Raw genomic sequence first — 16,107 nt, 5'->3', positions numbered from 1 at the left:
AAATGCAAAAGCTGTTTAAATATTTGACAGCCAACCGAGCGACCTTAAACTTTTTCTTTGTTTTGTTCAAACCGAAAAGGTTAAAGTTCCGATACAGTTTTAGTCAGGTTCGAAACAAGTTTGATTGTCATTTTTGATAGGTGCTGAATAGAAGTGTCTTAACTTGTTAAGACACAAATGTACACACAAATTTTAGCCAGAATTTAAAATGATGAAATTTCCAAAACATAATCCATGAATATCATTTATTTTAAATCTATATTCTTTCACGGCATAAAAGACTATGATATATTACATTTAACGACCTATTTTCCAAACTTAAACCTTTATTAATCAATTTACCTCTCGTGTCATACCTGTAATTGTAATTGCCAAACATAAGACCATCGACAAATTGATTGTGCAGTTAATATAATTTGATTACCCACATCACAAAAAAACAACAGAAAGAATGACGGACCTTACGCTACAACAGCAACAAGCATTTGACAACCAGCAAATTAATTAAGCAAACACCCAAAGACAAGCAATCGCACAAAGATACATAGATACAAAAAAAACTACATAGAGCCATAATGATTACCGAGACTTGGACAATACGAACAGAGATAAATTAGCAGCATAAATGGTCAAAACAAGTGAAACGGCTAACAAAACCTGGCAACTTAATTGAAGAAGTGGTCGAGCGTAAAGTGTTAAAATAACTTTATAAACCCCATGATTTGTCTTTACCGCATATCTATCTCTTTCTGTTTTTTTTTTTTTTTCTTTATTTCACTGTATTTTACTACCACTATTTATTTCCTGCCTTCACTTCACTTGCAGCAGCCAGCAGAGCGAAAGAGATAGCCGCGGATCGCCAGAAAGAGAGGGCAAATCGAATCGGTTGACGACGGCGGAGGTTTGACAATATGTTGAGCCCCCATAATGAAGGAAATTGATACGGAGACAACAGTAGTATGGCCAGCCTGGTGTTATTCCGGTAAGTCATGCCCCCACCCCTCACCCATCATTTTTATTCCCAACTCCAAAATGGAGTGTTTCGTAGTATTATGACAACAATAGTGGGGTTGGGGGAAAAGCTGTTGAAAGTTTAGCTATCGCTTTACGCTATTATTTCTGGGCCGCTCTTTAGTACCCTGTGATAAATACTAGACTGTTGGGTTTATAAGCTGAGCCACTAAACAAGAATCTTAAGTAAAAAAAAATAATGATCCTTTTGAGAGGTATTTTTAGAAACTATACGGCTTAAGAACTAAAACAGTATCAATATTTGTATTATACATATGAGCAGAAGAACAAGGCGTTTTAATAGACAGTTATGAGTCACAGGGTACCTCAGATGCTAAACAAATCCAAAGACTTGCCTTCAGCAAATCCATTTGTTTTTATTTATTTTACTTGATAGTGTATATTTCTTATATTTCGTACTGGACTGTGCCGAAAGGCCGATGGCCATTGTGCTGGCTGTCAACGCCTTGGCCAAAAGAGTTGTGGAGTTGTGGCCTACTGTTTTTGTTATTCCGCTGCTGCAGTTTATGATCAAATGGTTTCGGTTTCGGGCCAACTTGTGTGTTTTTATTACTACTTTTTCAACGCTGTCGCTGCCGTAAATTTGTCTCACCCAGACCTTTGCCTTTGCTTTCGGGATTTGTTTTATTTCAACGGACATTATATATGGGCGTGTGACAGTTTTCTGCTACTCCGTGATAGATTAATTAGATTGACCAGTGTTGGGTCGGTTCGGTTGTTCACTTGCCGGGAAGTCAAGTATCTGAGCCATGATGTCATGGCTCCGTATCTGGTCTCACCTTTGACTTTTGCTTTTGCTTTTGCTTTGGTGGGCAGTCGCAGGCAGCATGCAAAAACGAGAATTTCTGTTCGACATGCACATTGTGAAACACAAAGAGTTATAATGCCGAAACAAGAATATATACACAGAATCGGTAAAAAGTAAAAGGCTGACTTGAAAAAGCGAAAAAATATGATCGAACAACAGTCACCTGAGCACGCAGATTTGGGATTTTTTGTGACGTCAGATTGTGGTTGTTAAATTGATATAATTAATTGGATCTTAATACTGCTTTTATGCTCAATGTGGATCTTATCCCCGTCACATAAGTTATTTGATGGTTTTCTTCTCTCAACATTTGATTTTAAAGTCAAATTTATCATTATACTGCTAATCATTTAGAAATACGTTTGGTCATGTCTGTATAATTTTTTGGACTAATTAGCATTGTTTCAAATTCCTTAAACTGGAATAATCTTAATAATTCGGGAATAAATGAGATATCGTTTTATTTATTTATCGATAGAAAACGGTTAATCGAAAACGTGTTTAAAGATCTTGTATTATATACTTCAGAAAAACTGTACCTGAGGTTTCCCTTTTCAAGTTGTTGACAACCTTTTGACCAGGCTAAAAAAAAAAAAGCATGGTCGAAAGCACTCCTGTATTCGACGAGTTCATCGAATATTTGTGAGCGGCAAATTAAGCATTCAGCATGCAAATTTTCATTAAATAAAATTAAATTCCCCTCCCAGAATAAAAAAGGCAACCGCAATTTCAATGCGTCTCTCGATTTGACTTGACTTTGACCGGCTCCGCTGGCACTCCCGGCTCCTCCAGCTCCACCAAATATGGCAAACGTTAAGGGACGTATGCGGGCACAAATGAACGCCCAAATGGCCGACAAGTGGCGATAAAAAATAAAGAAACGTATCGAGCTGCAGCAGCTTTAAAATTAAAATAATCAGAAATAAAAATAAACAAGCAACTGATGCCGAACAGCGGCGGCGAAGACGACGTCGCCGATGATGATAATGATGAAAAAGATCGCTCGCCGGGCAAAATTAAAATGCAAAACGAGTCAGCACCGCAGTCCCAACGTCGGCAAGTCGCCGTGGAAAGGGCAACCATCCATCCCAATACAGAAGCGACCCGTTCGCATCTCCATGGCGGCCAGGCTAATACCAATGCTGGTGCAAGATAATGTGGTAGCTCGATAAAGAGATTTTCATCTTGCTAAAAAAAAATGTTTTTATACATGCAGAAAGTGTAAAGAAAGTACTCAGAAGTTGCAGATATGAACGCAATTTAAAGAGTAAGCTGCTTAAGTACTTTTTCTTACCTTGCGAGGCTTCACTGTACCCCCATGATATCAATATGAACTGGCCGTGCTGCTGGCAAAGGTTATAATGCATCTCCATCTCCGCTGCCGTTCCGTTCCATTCCGATCCGATCCGCAACCGTCGTGTTCTTGTTTGCCTTTTGCGCTTTTCACTCGTTGGCACTCCGCTCAACTTGATGCTTTTGCTTTGCTTTTGCTTTTGCCTTGCTTTGGCTTTGCTTTGCTTTGGCTGGGACCTCTTTTTGCTTTTGCTTGACTTGACTCCGAAACCTTTGACGCGAACTTATGCCCTGCGAGTGGCCATGGAATGTTGACTTGCTGTCTGTCTGGAGCCGAGAATGGCGAACGAGAATGAGTCGCAGTCAGGCAGAAATCAGAGGGAGCCCAACATGAAGTCGGGTTAATAAGCAGCTAACATATGCATTAATGCGATTCGTAAATACACTTCACTGGTGAATGAATATAATAATAATTACTGAGGGGTTAATTCAAATACCTTCGGATAAGCTAAAATGATGAGTTCGCAAGAGTGGCAATGCAAATCAACAATTTAATATAAATGCTGTAAAAACTTTATGACAAGCATATCCTTTTTGATAGAGCATCAGTTATGTGAATTAAATAATGCTTTTAGGTCCTATATACGCTTTGTTTGCGGATGGATGGCGTGCAGTAAGTCGCCGATGACTTTTAAAGGCGACTGCGCAGCAGATTCACCCTCTGCCCTCTGTGATCCGCCATCTCCTCCACCGCCCCATCAACCTCCTCCGGTATTTTTTATGTGTGCTCAACTTTGCACTCGGAGCACAGTCAAAACGACTTGGGACACGCACACTTGTTGCTCTTTGGCATTGGAATTGCCTTACGTGGCATGCAAGCTGAAGCACACTGCACATAGCAAGTTGCACGTTGCTCGTTGCGAGTTGCTGCTGCACTTATTTATTGTTTGTTGTTGCCGTGGTTATGATTTGCGATTTTTTCCCGCATATCGATGGCCACTTGGCCTGGGTACGCCCCTCCCGAGTCCCCCATGCCCATGCCCTCTTAGCACGGTAGCCGCCGCAGGGCGCAATTATGCCACTTGTCGGAATTTCACTCAGACTGAAGAAGAAGTAGAAGAGGAGCAGATAAAGCAGCCGTCGCGCCGACGCAGTAGCTATCCCTCTTTCCTCAATTCGGTTAAGGTTCCAGTAACCAGTTAGTACGAAGAACAGTGGCCATTGAATGATCTATACTTTCTATACTTATTTGAATAAAATAAATGTATCTAAGATACATTGGTGGCATTTACCACCAATTATCAGATAAACTTAGTTGAGAAGGTGAGAAAAGCTTCCGCGATGTAACTTCTTTATGTACAAGACTTCACTGTACCCGGTACTGGGGGGCATGTGTGGATTTAAATTCATTTGTTTTGTTTCTGTTTCGGTCGCAGCTTGCGAGTCTAGAATCGCAAATGAGCAAAACGTGTAAATTATACGCGTCGCGGTCACAGCCCAAAGCAAATAAAAAAATCGAAAAATTCCGACTGGCTGCGACCCAAAGTGAAGTAAGGACAGAAGGTACACACTTACTTACAAACAGCGATACTGATTATTGGCTGCCACTCAGGTTTGGAGCGCCGAGTTCAGTCAAAGTCGAGCTCACAGCTTAGTGGTTGTCATCCAAAAGTGTTCAATTGGCTTGGGTGACACACCCGCGCACAGAGCCAATCGACATTTCTACCAGCAATCGGTGAATTTGTGAATGTGGAGATGGTAGAAGCTCCACAAACTGACGATAATCATCGATATGTCGGAGTGGAAAATCGATCAAATCGATAAGATTATTTAGAACTCTTGAATTGCAATCCATGAAGATAGTTTGTGAGATTTATGATATTTTGCAATGAAGAACGATTGTTTGTCTAATTCTATAAATCATATTTGTTCTCCAACTTTTTTTATTACAAAATTAATTACATAAATAAAAGCAAATAAGAGAAAACATTTAAATACAAAGAAAAATGTTTACACAATAATTACCGATTTTTTTCCCTTTTGTTGGGGCTACGTATATATTCTAAACGTAGGGGGTCGAAAATGATTAAGCAATTCTGCTTAAAAACTATGAAATATCTATGATAAGTTTATTTTGTTTGCATAATTTGAGCATCTCCGCCCCATCAATGTTTCGGTTTCGACCAATCTTAAGTATTTGATCCCACCGCACCTTTTAGGGTAGAAAGCCAAAAGTTCATCAATTTCCAGTGACCTTTTGCTGAATGCCGACTGCTTAGCTTAGCGATCTCTAATTGCATAGTAATTGATATTAATTAAGCGATATCAAAAGGTCTCTACTGTTTTTGGGGTCTCCGCTTTGCGATGGTTTCTTTTTCATTTCTTTGTTTCATAGTTCGTGAAATACCTGCCTACACAATCTGGTCAAGCGAAATGGCAAATAATAATTAAATAATAACAAATAAAAAACGTACAAGTTAATGGCATTTGGGGTTGCCTGTTTGTTGTTGCTGTTAAGTGTGTGTGCAGCTTTTTACATTAACAATTGAACTTGAACTGAGCTGCTGCCGTATGGGCAAAAACAAAACAAAAACGAGGTACGAAAAAACAAACGTTAACAAAAAAAAAAAAAAAAACCTTAGGCGCCCATAAATTTTAAGTGTATCTGTCTCTCTTTATCGGCATGAGTGTATGTTTGTGTCTGTGAGTGCTTGTGTCTGTGTTAACCATGACTGTAACAAATTTAACGAACGTCATTGAAATGCCATGGAAAAAAGTCCATGTAATTGTCAAGTCCAAGAGCGCGCGAAAAAATTAAAAATAAAAATAAAAAAAAAACACACCAACTGCTGCTCAATAAAATCAGAGAAACAACAACAACATTACTACCATGCAAAGTTTGCGCCTTGTCCATTAAAAAAGCAGATTTTGTTTAATTTTATTTATTTTCATTTTTTTTTCCTTTATAAAACTCACATACCCACAAGGTTGATTCTCTCTTCACTTAAACCCATATAGACTATACACATATAAAGATACCAAAGCGTAGCTACCAAGATACAAAAACAACAAAGGATCGACAACGCTTTTAGAATTCAATTAAAAAATCATTGAGCGACGCTCGCGCCCTGCTCAAAAGTGGCAAGAAGAAGCAGCAAAAGTTGGAATTATAGTGCCTGGTGGGGATCGGGGGACATATGGCGGGGGTCCAGGGGGGTTAGGGGTAGGTCAGACCAAACGGCGACGATCATTGGCGCAGATATTGACAAAATGTCGCAACGTGAGCAAAATCATTGATGAGTTAGCAGAAACAAAAGAACGATCGCTCCGTGCGTAAGTGCGAAAGGGAGAGGGCGACACACCATATAGTATAGGATCGGGTTGGATCGGGGATCGGCCAGTGCTGTGTGTATCCCAAAATGCCTTTGCTTATTAACATTTTTAAGCAATTTGTAAAGGGGGATATGCACGGGAGGTTGGAGAGGAACTGTGGCACACGCAAACGACCTCAAAAACCCTGAGCTCGAATCGGGAAGTTAGGAGCAGGTGGGTATACCCTATAGGGTTTACTAATTACCCTATTAGTACGAAATGGGATACGATACTATTACGATGTTGATGGCAATAATACTCCTCATTGTTACTTACTTTATTTAATGAGCATGGCATAAGAATGCAATTAAATGTTAGTACCCAACACTGGATCCTATCTAATATTTCAGAATCTATTAATTTTGAAAACATCGCACTCTCTCCCTTCCTGGTGAAACCGCAGTTAAGATCTTGTCAAACTTTTTACGGCTTTTAAAGAATTTTTCCGTTTCGTTTGCTATTCGTTCTGTTTTTGTTTGCCTCCTTCACGATGCGCGTGACCCCAAGACAAGCGAGCCAGACTCGGGCAAACACTCTGGGCCATGTTTTTTGTGCCGGCCTCGACTTGGCTTTATGACACCCAACACACAGACGGATCTCGATGGGTGTGTGCGAGTCTGTTTGATTATTCAATTTGAAAGTTATTCATTATGCGATCACGTACTCGAAGCAACCGAATTGTGAGCACAGGCCAGTGCGCAGAGGTCAACGCTCGGAGTCAGAGTTGTCAATCAGTCAGTCGCCAGTCAGCTTGGACAAAAATCTCTTACCCAAATTGAATTTCTGACACATTATTTATCTGCCTTCGTTTTTTTTTTTATTTTTTGGCCCCTCTTCAAAATGTTTTTATGTGGCCTCTAATGAAGTTTTCACTCGGTCCCTTCGTTTTTTACGACCCCAAACGTCTGTAACCTCAAATTAGTTGCTGCCAGAGTTGCCACAGAGTGCCATCGTTAAACGATTCTACGGCCTCGGACCAGATGGTTTCCTGTCTTGTCCTTGCCACCGCAAATGACAAAAAATTAACAGACTCCAGATCCGCGATCACCTTGGCATTTCGGTTGGCCCCTGCCTTGGCATCTAATCCTCATCATCGGACTGCAAACGGAGGGCACCAGTTGTTGGGATGCGCAGGCTGACTCGAGGATAGAACATGGCAGGCTGTAAAATTGCCATTAAATAGTTGCCGTTCCTGTTGATTTTTATGTTCTCTGTTCTTACACTAAGAAAAATAAGAGGTATTGCAAATTTAAAGGAATTTGTTGGGATCAATATAATAAGAAGAAGGGAAATACATTTATTTAAATGTAAACATTTACAGGTTTAAAAAACTGTTAACACATATAAGAATATGGTTATTGTTTAAACAAGTTTTTTTTGCAGTGCAGTTGGCTGAGCTTTTCGACTTCCTCTGGCGCTTTCTGTGCTATTTACACTTTTGCCTTCTGCCTCCTTTAGTTGAAGTTGAAGTAGAAGTATTCTTTTTTATGTTTACTTAGCCTCCTCCCAGTCCTGTGGCTCCTCCCCCTTGGCCACTTGCTGCATCTGCTGATGATGTCTCAATTAGTTGGTCTCTGTGGATTTTTGTGGCTTGCCCCAAGAGCTGCAGAAACTATTAAAAATGTTCGCGCGTGTGTGTGTCTGTGTGTGTGAATGGGTACAACTTTGCCATTTCACGGGGATCGTTATCTGCTTTGGCCGGATATTGCGAGCATAGTGATTTATCTAGCAGATAATAATGATATCTTGTGTATCTCGTGCATCATTGTAGGCTGTGCCGTCTAAGTTCACATTCCACTTATCTGGCTTCTCGTAAGTGATCTTCGGGCCAGCTATCTGGCTAGTTAAAGTTTGCTGTGTATGGTATGTACATTTACCATGTTACGTGATTTATAGGCTTTGTCAAAGGTCAGCTCTCTTGGCTAATAAATATTTGTATGGCCTCATTCGGTGTACTTTTTATCACTATTATTAATACCATTTCTTTGAAAATTGATAAGGGAAAGCGTTATTATATAAATTAGATCATTTTGCTTAATACCATTGTAACATTGATTGTTATATTCTTCATGAGCGTATTCATACTTACATTGTTATTTCCGCTCAACTGAGATCCTCAAGGCATTCTTCCATTTTGAATAGTCGAACTTCCCTTAAAAGATCCTCAGCGATCACTCCTTTTGAGGACATTCACTAATAGTTCACACACACGAGCAACTTTCATCGGAGTAACTCCTGACTACCCAGTCCAAATTCTAAAAACCGACTTGAACCCATGGGTGGAATTATGCAAAACCTACGTAACTGTACAATATGCATATGAGGAGAGAAGGCCTAAACGTTTATTATCCCCCCTGTTTGCCTTTGGTGATTTTGGGCCTGCAGCATAATAGTTCAATCACTTGTCGCCTCAAAAGCGCATTCATCTCAGTCCAACCCTGCCGGATTCTCCGCGCCTTTCTCTATTTGTCACAAACACCAATTTCGTGTGACAAATTTGTATGGCTCGCCAGTTTGCCAGCTTGCCAGTTGGCAAACGATCTCTTTGTGACTTCTTTGGGGTATTCGTTTTGGGCCTGTGTGTGTTGCCAAATATGGTGACTCCTTCTACGAGGAGGAGACCTGCACCGATGGGAGTACTTTATGCCTAGATATGTGAGTTGACTGCGACTATATTCAAATGGGCAGCCAAAAGATGCGGATGAGGATGAGCGGGAGTTGGTGGTGGTGGTGGTGGCCGTTGTCTTCTGGCAGTTTGTCGCGCATTTAAAATGCAAATTATCGTCATTATGATGGGCCATCATCATGCCCATCATCATCATCGTTATGATCATCGGGCGACAGCCTCCTGCCATCTGCAGTCTGTGCGCGCCAAATTGTTGTTGGCAAATTATTACCTTGGCCAAAGCCATAAACATTTTGGCATGTCTTCACGTGCCACGATCATCATCATCATCATCATGATCAGGGAGGCAGCAACAAAATCGAGTGGCTAGGGGGGGAACCACAAAGTCAGTCATAAATTTGTCACAAAAATATATATACTTACATAAAGTCTGTTCAAGTCTTGGGTGCCTTGGGTTTTTGTTCGTGTGTGTGTGTGTGATTTGTCAATCCGTCATTGAAGCGCCGTTGTTTAAACTGGCAATTTATGAAGGAGTCCTTCTCCTGGCCGCGCTTCCTCAATTCCAGCTGAAGGATCATTAGCTAAAAGGAATTTTGTACTGTAGTTTGAAGATATTTAGTTAGATTGAAACACTTAATTGATTGTATTAATACTTGATATAGTTAATCCCTGATATTAAACTAATCAAACTAATTAGTTCTCAACTGATCGTTCTCTGTTTCGCTGATCGCTTCCATTACTCCCATTTGTTCGATCTTTTGTCTGAACGAACTTACATACCTTTTTCCCCACTGTGGGGTATACCCCATTGCGCCTTTATTGTTGTTGTTGTCACGCGCTGCTATTATGCAAATATTGTGCTGTTAAATTGTATGGTGCACGCGTTATTTATTCTTTAGGTCTTTATGGTCGAAGGCGTTGGGAAGAGAAGTACGATAAAATAATCGACAAAAAAGAAAATTAAAGACACCATATAAATCGCTGATTGTTTACGTCGCTGTGTATCATTATGGCCATTTATGTTGCATAAATTACGGCGTTTCAATCTTTTGTCACTTGCAGAAATGGCAATTCAATTGATCTGTAGCCGGGGTTATATAAGGACAAGAAATTGAAGATAATGCGGCACTTCTTTTGAGTACATAACCTTGAGAAGCAGCTATTATAATTTGAAATTTTGCTACATAGAACCAACTGTATGTTATATAAGTACAGTGTTACCTCTATATGTTAGCAGATTTTTTAAATGTTTCTAAAAAAACTAAGCGGTTTCTACATCTGCACATTGTAGCACACGCAGCTACTCGTGTAACCCTGGCTTCACCCCGACTCTCTTATATTTTTGAAATACAAATATGTTGATATTAATTCTTAATCACCAGCTGATTATTGGCATGCTGACATACCCCTGACTCATCGTCCGTCCCGAGCTGTCGATCTACGGCAAACTCTTATCTGACTCACAGGGTTCAGTCGTCCCCAACGACAAGTGTGTGTGTGTGTTGTTGACCCATTTTGTGGTTAACCCTAAATGCTCAATGCAGTTGATTTCGGCGCGCCTTTCCCCCCCTAATCGCCACCTCGTGTGGCATTGCAGCACGTAGTTGGGATTGAGTATATATATGCCCCCCCCCCCACTCCTCTGCCACCTACGCACGCATTATACATGCACCTACACATATATCTCTACTATATGTACATATGTGTGTGCTTATGTATGTATGAACTCTGGTGAACTGCTGAAAGCAAAAATGAAATGGCGACAAAGGCAAAATGGCAATATCAATCAATTCGAGTAGCGCGAGTGAGGGAGATGCAAGAGATCTAAAAAAGAGTACCCACCTCTCCGCCTCTTGAGAGGGTAGAGAGCGAGAAAGAGAGAGAGAGCGAGAGTGAGAAGGAGAGTCAGCGGTCGTGGACATCGCCGCTTTGGTTTTGCTGTTGTTGTTGTCGTCTATATTTACACTTGTGGCCTCTTATCAAATGGCAGCGGCGCAGTTGACTTTTTTGACGTTTGTGTATACACTCTCCACGGCTGATTTTGTTGTTCCTGCCGCTGCTGCTGTTGTTGCTGTTGTTGTTGTTGTTGTTGTTGCGGCTGATCTGTGTACTATATGTGTACTATATGTTGCTGTTGCTTTCGCATTTTGTACGCGTCGACCGCCGCTTTGCCGCTTTGACTTTTTGCTCTGCGATCGTTGCGTTTTATTTTAAATATGTATATACACCAATCTCAACTCGGGGGCCAAATGGGAACATACCACATGAATTGAAAAAACCCAGAAAGAATTGCAAAACTAAGAAGAACACACGTTCGTAAAGGAGTCAAAAATGTTCAAGATTAATAAAGTCAAAAAATCGTTTAAAGAATGATTCATAAGTAAAAAAAAAAATGCAATATTTGCTTTTAGCCAGAAATCCTTAATTTACAAGTTTTTTTATGATCCCACATTTTCAACATTTTATTTCGTACCCCACCCGATCCTAATTGCATGAACAGCATTGTTTTCGGTTTGGTTTTGGTTTCACTCTAACCAGACGAAGTCGCCTTGTGCGATAAGTTCGCGTGCAAAGGTTTTGAACTGCTTGAACTCGTTGGTACACACCATTCTACTGGCAAAACGGCAGCAAATGTGTATGTTTTTTTTTTTTATATGTAAACCTTCACAGCGACGTACAATATGCGCACAGAATAACCCATATACTTGGTGAGCAGGAAATTACTGTTCACTGCCTTCTGGGCGATCGTGTTTAAGATTTATAATTGCATATTAAGTATACGCCAAGTCAGCCGGCGGGGAAGTGAAGTGAAATGATAAGTGCTGAAGTCGTTCAGACAAACGATTGTAGATGTTGTGCGCCAGGTGGTTTAATAAACAGCAAATATTTCATAAATAAATTGCTTCTAAAGGGTGATTTTAGGCGAAAAATTACGCATACGCCAAGTAAGCCGTTAGAAAATACAACTAAATAAAAGGCAAGTTTAATCAACACTTTTTTAAACTAACTCAAAATACATCCGTACATCAAAGTAACTAAACCAACGCACTTTACAAAAAACCTCCGCAATAAGTCACATTACGTATACGCAGCGTTATCAATGCGACACTTAGCAAAGTCCTAATAAAACGAAATTGATATGAAATGGATTTCCATGGAATAGAATCAAATTAGTGTCAAGTTTAAAGAGTACACATTTTCAACTATTTTGATGACTTCCAGTCGATGGCCATTTTATATGCGCTCTAACCTTGCGCCATCAATCTTTGGCCTTAACTAGCTTTCAACGGCCTTACGTATGGCCACCACAAACACATTAAACAAGATGCGGATGCTGCTGCAACACTCAGAACTTGTTAACAGGACAGCAGAGCACAAGGAAACACGCCCCAAAGAGCACTCATTTCCCCACCAAAAACACATCCGATCCATAGTCCAAAGCCAAAACCAAGATCAAGTCCAAGCCCCAGTCGTCTCCTCATTCGCTTGGGCCATAAATTTGTGGCGAACTGGGCTTGAACTCGTATGAAATTTATGTGCAACATGCACCGATTTTGCCAGCTATACATTACAACTGCTACACATGTTATATGGAGATAGAGAAACATATAGACGGATGCTGACAGAGAGCAGGAGTCTAAAGAGACCCTGAGAGCGGCTCCTTAGCGGTTTCTTTATCGCCCAATATCAATCAAGTCCACAGAAATTCGTTGCACATTCGAGGATTCTGCGACCATTGAAGTCTATCCATTAGATGAAGTTCGGAAGTTTGTGGCTTTTATCGACTAGAAATCCATAAAATATCACACAAGTAAGCTTCAGCAGTTTGTCTCTCTTTGACGGAAGTTGTTCTTGGGATACTCTATGTTAAGGAATTTACAAAAATGAGAGAATTAGGTGTTTCAGCTTTAGTTTAGTGTCTTGTTGAAGTAAAAGGGTTACTTTATATAACCTCGACCCCCTCGATAAGCATATTAGAGCACAACTACTACCCTGATAGATTGGCCAAAGCTGGGCAAACAGTTTTAGTGGCCCAGCCGGGCGACTGGATCGTTTAATTGCTGACAAATTTATAGAGCGATGCGCATTAATTCGCTGCGCCTAAAATCACAGAAGTGCATTAGCCGGAGACGGAGAGCCAAGAAAGTGGAGGAGAAGAAGTCGCTGGTCGTGGCTGGTCCAACGCCATCATCACCCGTCGCCAGAGACTCAACCTCAATCCCAAATGTGCAGCCAATGTGCAAATGTTTCTTTTTTTTTATTATTATTATACCACTGCTGCTGTTTGGGGCCTTCTTTTTGCAGCTTTCATCTAAAACCAACAGCGGCAGCCATGGACACATACACATCACTACGATGCTGCCGGCAGACACGATCTGCTAGCCCCGGCGCGGCCCGTTCATTTAATTATCGAATTTAATTAATCTGCACTTGATTTCCTCGCCTTAGCCCCAGACTTGGACGGGAATCAAGCCGATCTGCCACTCTACTCCACTCCACTCCACTCTACACTCCACCGTATTCCATTCCATGCGGCCCGACTTGGCAGGTGCCTTTGAGGCATGCGCACATCTGGTTCGCCTCCCGTTCACCCCGCCTGCTCCTCTTTGGGGTCTCGCTCTAACTATCATATCGGCATCAATTGGCAAATTGTTTTATACGTTGTTTTTTATTTCTCCCCATTTCCTCTGGTATATATTTAATTACACCAAAGTCTAAAACTTTGATGGTTTTATTTTTAAAACGTTAGTGATGTTTTCGTATAAGAATCGAACAAGGACTGGTTTCAAATACAATTGAAATCTACTTATTGTCACTAAAACAAAATTACTTAAGCGCAATTCTTTAATCCTTTTTGAGATAGTAATTTTTTTAAGGCACCAAAATATCGTTAAGCCATAGCTAGTGATCCTTTAGCGTCATAAATCCGCAGACCAGGAAAATAATTATTAGCAAAAAGGGAACTGATGGTTTGAATGGGGTGGCGCAGAAGGAGCAGAACCATCCACATTGTTGGGGCTGCGAGTGCAACCCACGGAGGCATGCAGCACACGCGAATATGCAACGGAGCAGCAACATTAAACATGCAACGCGGAGCCAAGAAATCGGGCGAACATCTAGTAAATTTATGAACCTGAACCTGGGCCACCACCAGATGCAGACGAAGGCGCTCGGGAAGGTTGAAGCTGGCAATGGTGATGGCAATGGCGATGGCGATGGTGATGGTGATGGAGAGTGGCGGGGAAATCAAGTAAAAATCAAATTAAAACCAGAGCAGGCAAGCACGAAATTTCTAAGGAAATTTCACCCCGTATGTGGCATGCAACAAGATGTTTTTTTCTCGGTTAGTTTAGTTTTTTTTTTTTCTTGTCGTTGTCTTAGTTTTTGATTTTTGCGGTGCGCCTGGTGGTGAATGACCAAAACCAAACGAAAAACCAAAACCAAAAGCGCAGCAAGGCGAGGCGAACAAGAAGCGGGCAAAGTGAGATAGCGACGACGACGCAGGAGAAGTAGATGAAGAAACCTGTGCTAATTATTATTTAGAGCTGGCCTGGCAGCAATCTGCACCAATTTAACCAAATAAGGCGCTTTTAGCGGCCAAATGCATTGCGCCGCCGCCTGCATTGCATGCAACCATGTGGTAGGGGACGTTGGGTTCCGATCGGCTTGGATCGGATGGTGCGGGTATGGTTTGGCTTGGTTTGGTTTCGTTTGGCCAGTGCGATATGGCAGAGGTGGAGAAATCTCTAGCTAAAAGTTGAAAGGCCTCCTCCGATGGCCTCACTGTGCAATCGAGTGCACAGATGTGTGCGGCATGTGTGTGTATGCTAAGGTGCACCTGTTTTACAGGAATTCAGAACCAGCGTCGTTGTCGATAATAAACTTTAATGCTAATAGTGGTTGTACATCATCTGCAATGGACCAAAAAACGACAAGGTGGGGTCTAGTGGTGCCTCCGTGACACGATGCAAATATGGGTTTATAACTATTTAAGCTAATTAATTTTAAAGGATCGATTGAATTGCACTTCTTTACATTTAAAAGGTTAACCCTGTTAGTGAAGTTTCCAAGAATTTCTTTGTTATTTCAAGAATTAATATGGCAATTAGCTAGTTATGAGCGTTTGAAGATTAATCAGTTCAATCCTTTTAAGTCGGTCGATTATTTCAAAATGAGGCCATAAAATTCCGGGAACTCCACCATATAAGGGGATATATAGTCCGTGATTCACGCATTTATCTCTTCTTCAGAGCCAAGGCCTTCCGTTCGCTACAATAGGTTCGACACTCGTCAGTAGTCGAGCGTGTTGAGAGGTTGGGTAAAATCAAATTCCATTAAAGCAATTATGCAGTCCGAAGACTTACCAGCTCACCTCAATGAGAAGCGCAAAGAGAGGCGCGTCTTACACTCACACATACACACACACTCGCACATATCCATGAAACGGGTACCAGTTTGTCCAGTTCAAATGGCAGAGGTGTTAATAATTTATGAAATTTTTCCCTCGGTTCTTGACCACTTTTTTTGTACTATTTTTTTTTTTTTTTTTTTTGCTTTGGCTGTCCGTTATGGAGTCGCAGAATGTTGGAAGAAAATCATTTGCCATTTCCGTCTTGCGCCGCGCTCTGATTTGATTTGAAATTTCAATTTGGCGTGGACCTGTGGGGAACACAGTGTTATGAACCGTTAGAGCGCTTTACTTTTTTTTTTTTTGCGGTTGTCCAATGGTTTCAGTTGGCGTCCGTTCCAGTTCGCTATCTGTGTATTTTATTATTGGATTTTCCTTAAGCCAATCCTAGGTCTGTCACTTGGCGATATGGTGCTGACTGGCTAATCAATTAATAGCGGTAAGCTGGGAAAAGACATTCAAGAACTTTTGAAATATATCAATGAAACTGCACACTGACACCACTCAAAAGACCATTAAACCGATGAAAATTTTGGTATCTGAACAGATTTGGACGCTTTGTTTTCA

At 41.0% G+C, this 16,107-nt stretch overlaps 1 protein-coding gene across 4 annotated transcripts in view; it reads left to right on the top strand.

The window, feature by feature from the left end:
• LOC6731931 (pneumococcal serine-rich repeat protein) overlaps window positions 1-16,107 on the top strand; it is a 54,439-nt gene that overhangs the window by 11,038 nt on the left and 27,294 nt on the right. For 2 of the 4 annotated variants that reach the window (XM_039295471.1, XM_039295480.2), the window contains exon 2: window positions 829-982. In XM_039295471.1, coding sequence (XP_039151405.1) covers window positions 928-982 — 55 coding nt within the window. In that variant the 5' untranslated portion in view covers window positions 829-927. Of the gene's footprint in view, window positions 1-825; window positions 983-16,107 lie in introns of all 4 variants that reach the window. The other 2 variants (XM_039295464.1, XM_039295466.2) reach the window with 1 other exon arrangement.

This window comes from Drosophila simulans, chromosome 2L (genome assembly GCF_016746395.2).
Source record: "Drosophila simulans strain w501 chromosome 2L, Prin_Dsim_3.1, whole genome shotgun sequence".
Taxonomy (NCBI): Eukaryota; Metazoa; Arthropoda; class Insecta; order Diptera; family Drosophilidae; genus Drosophila; species Drosophila simulans.
This window is presented reverse-complemented; position numbering and strand designations above follow the sequence as displayed.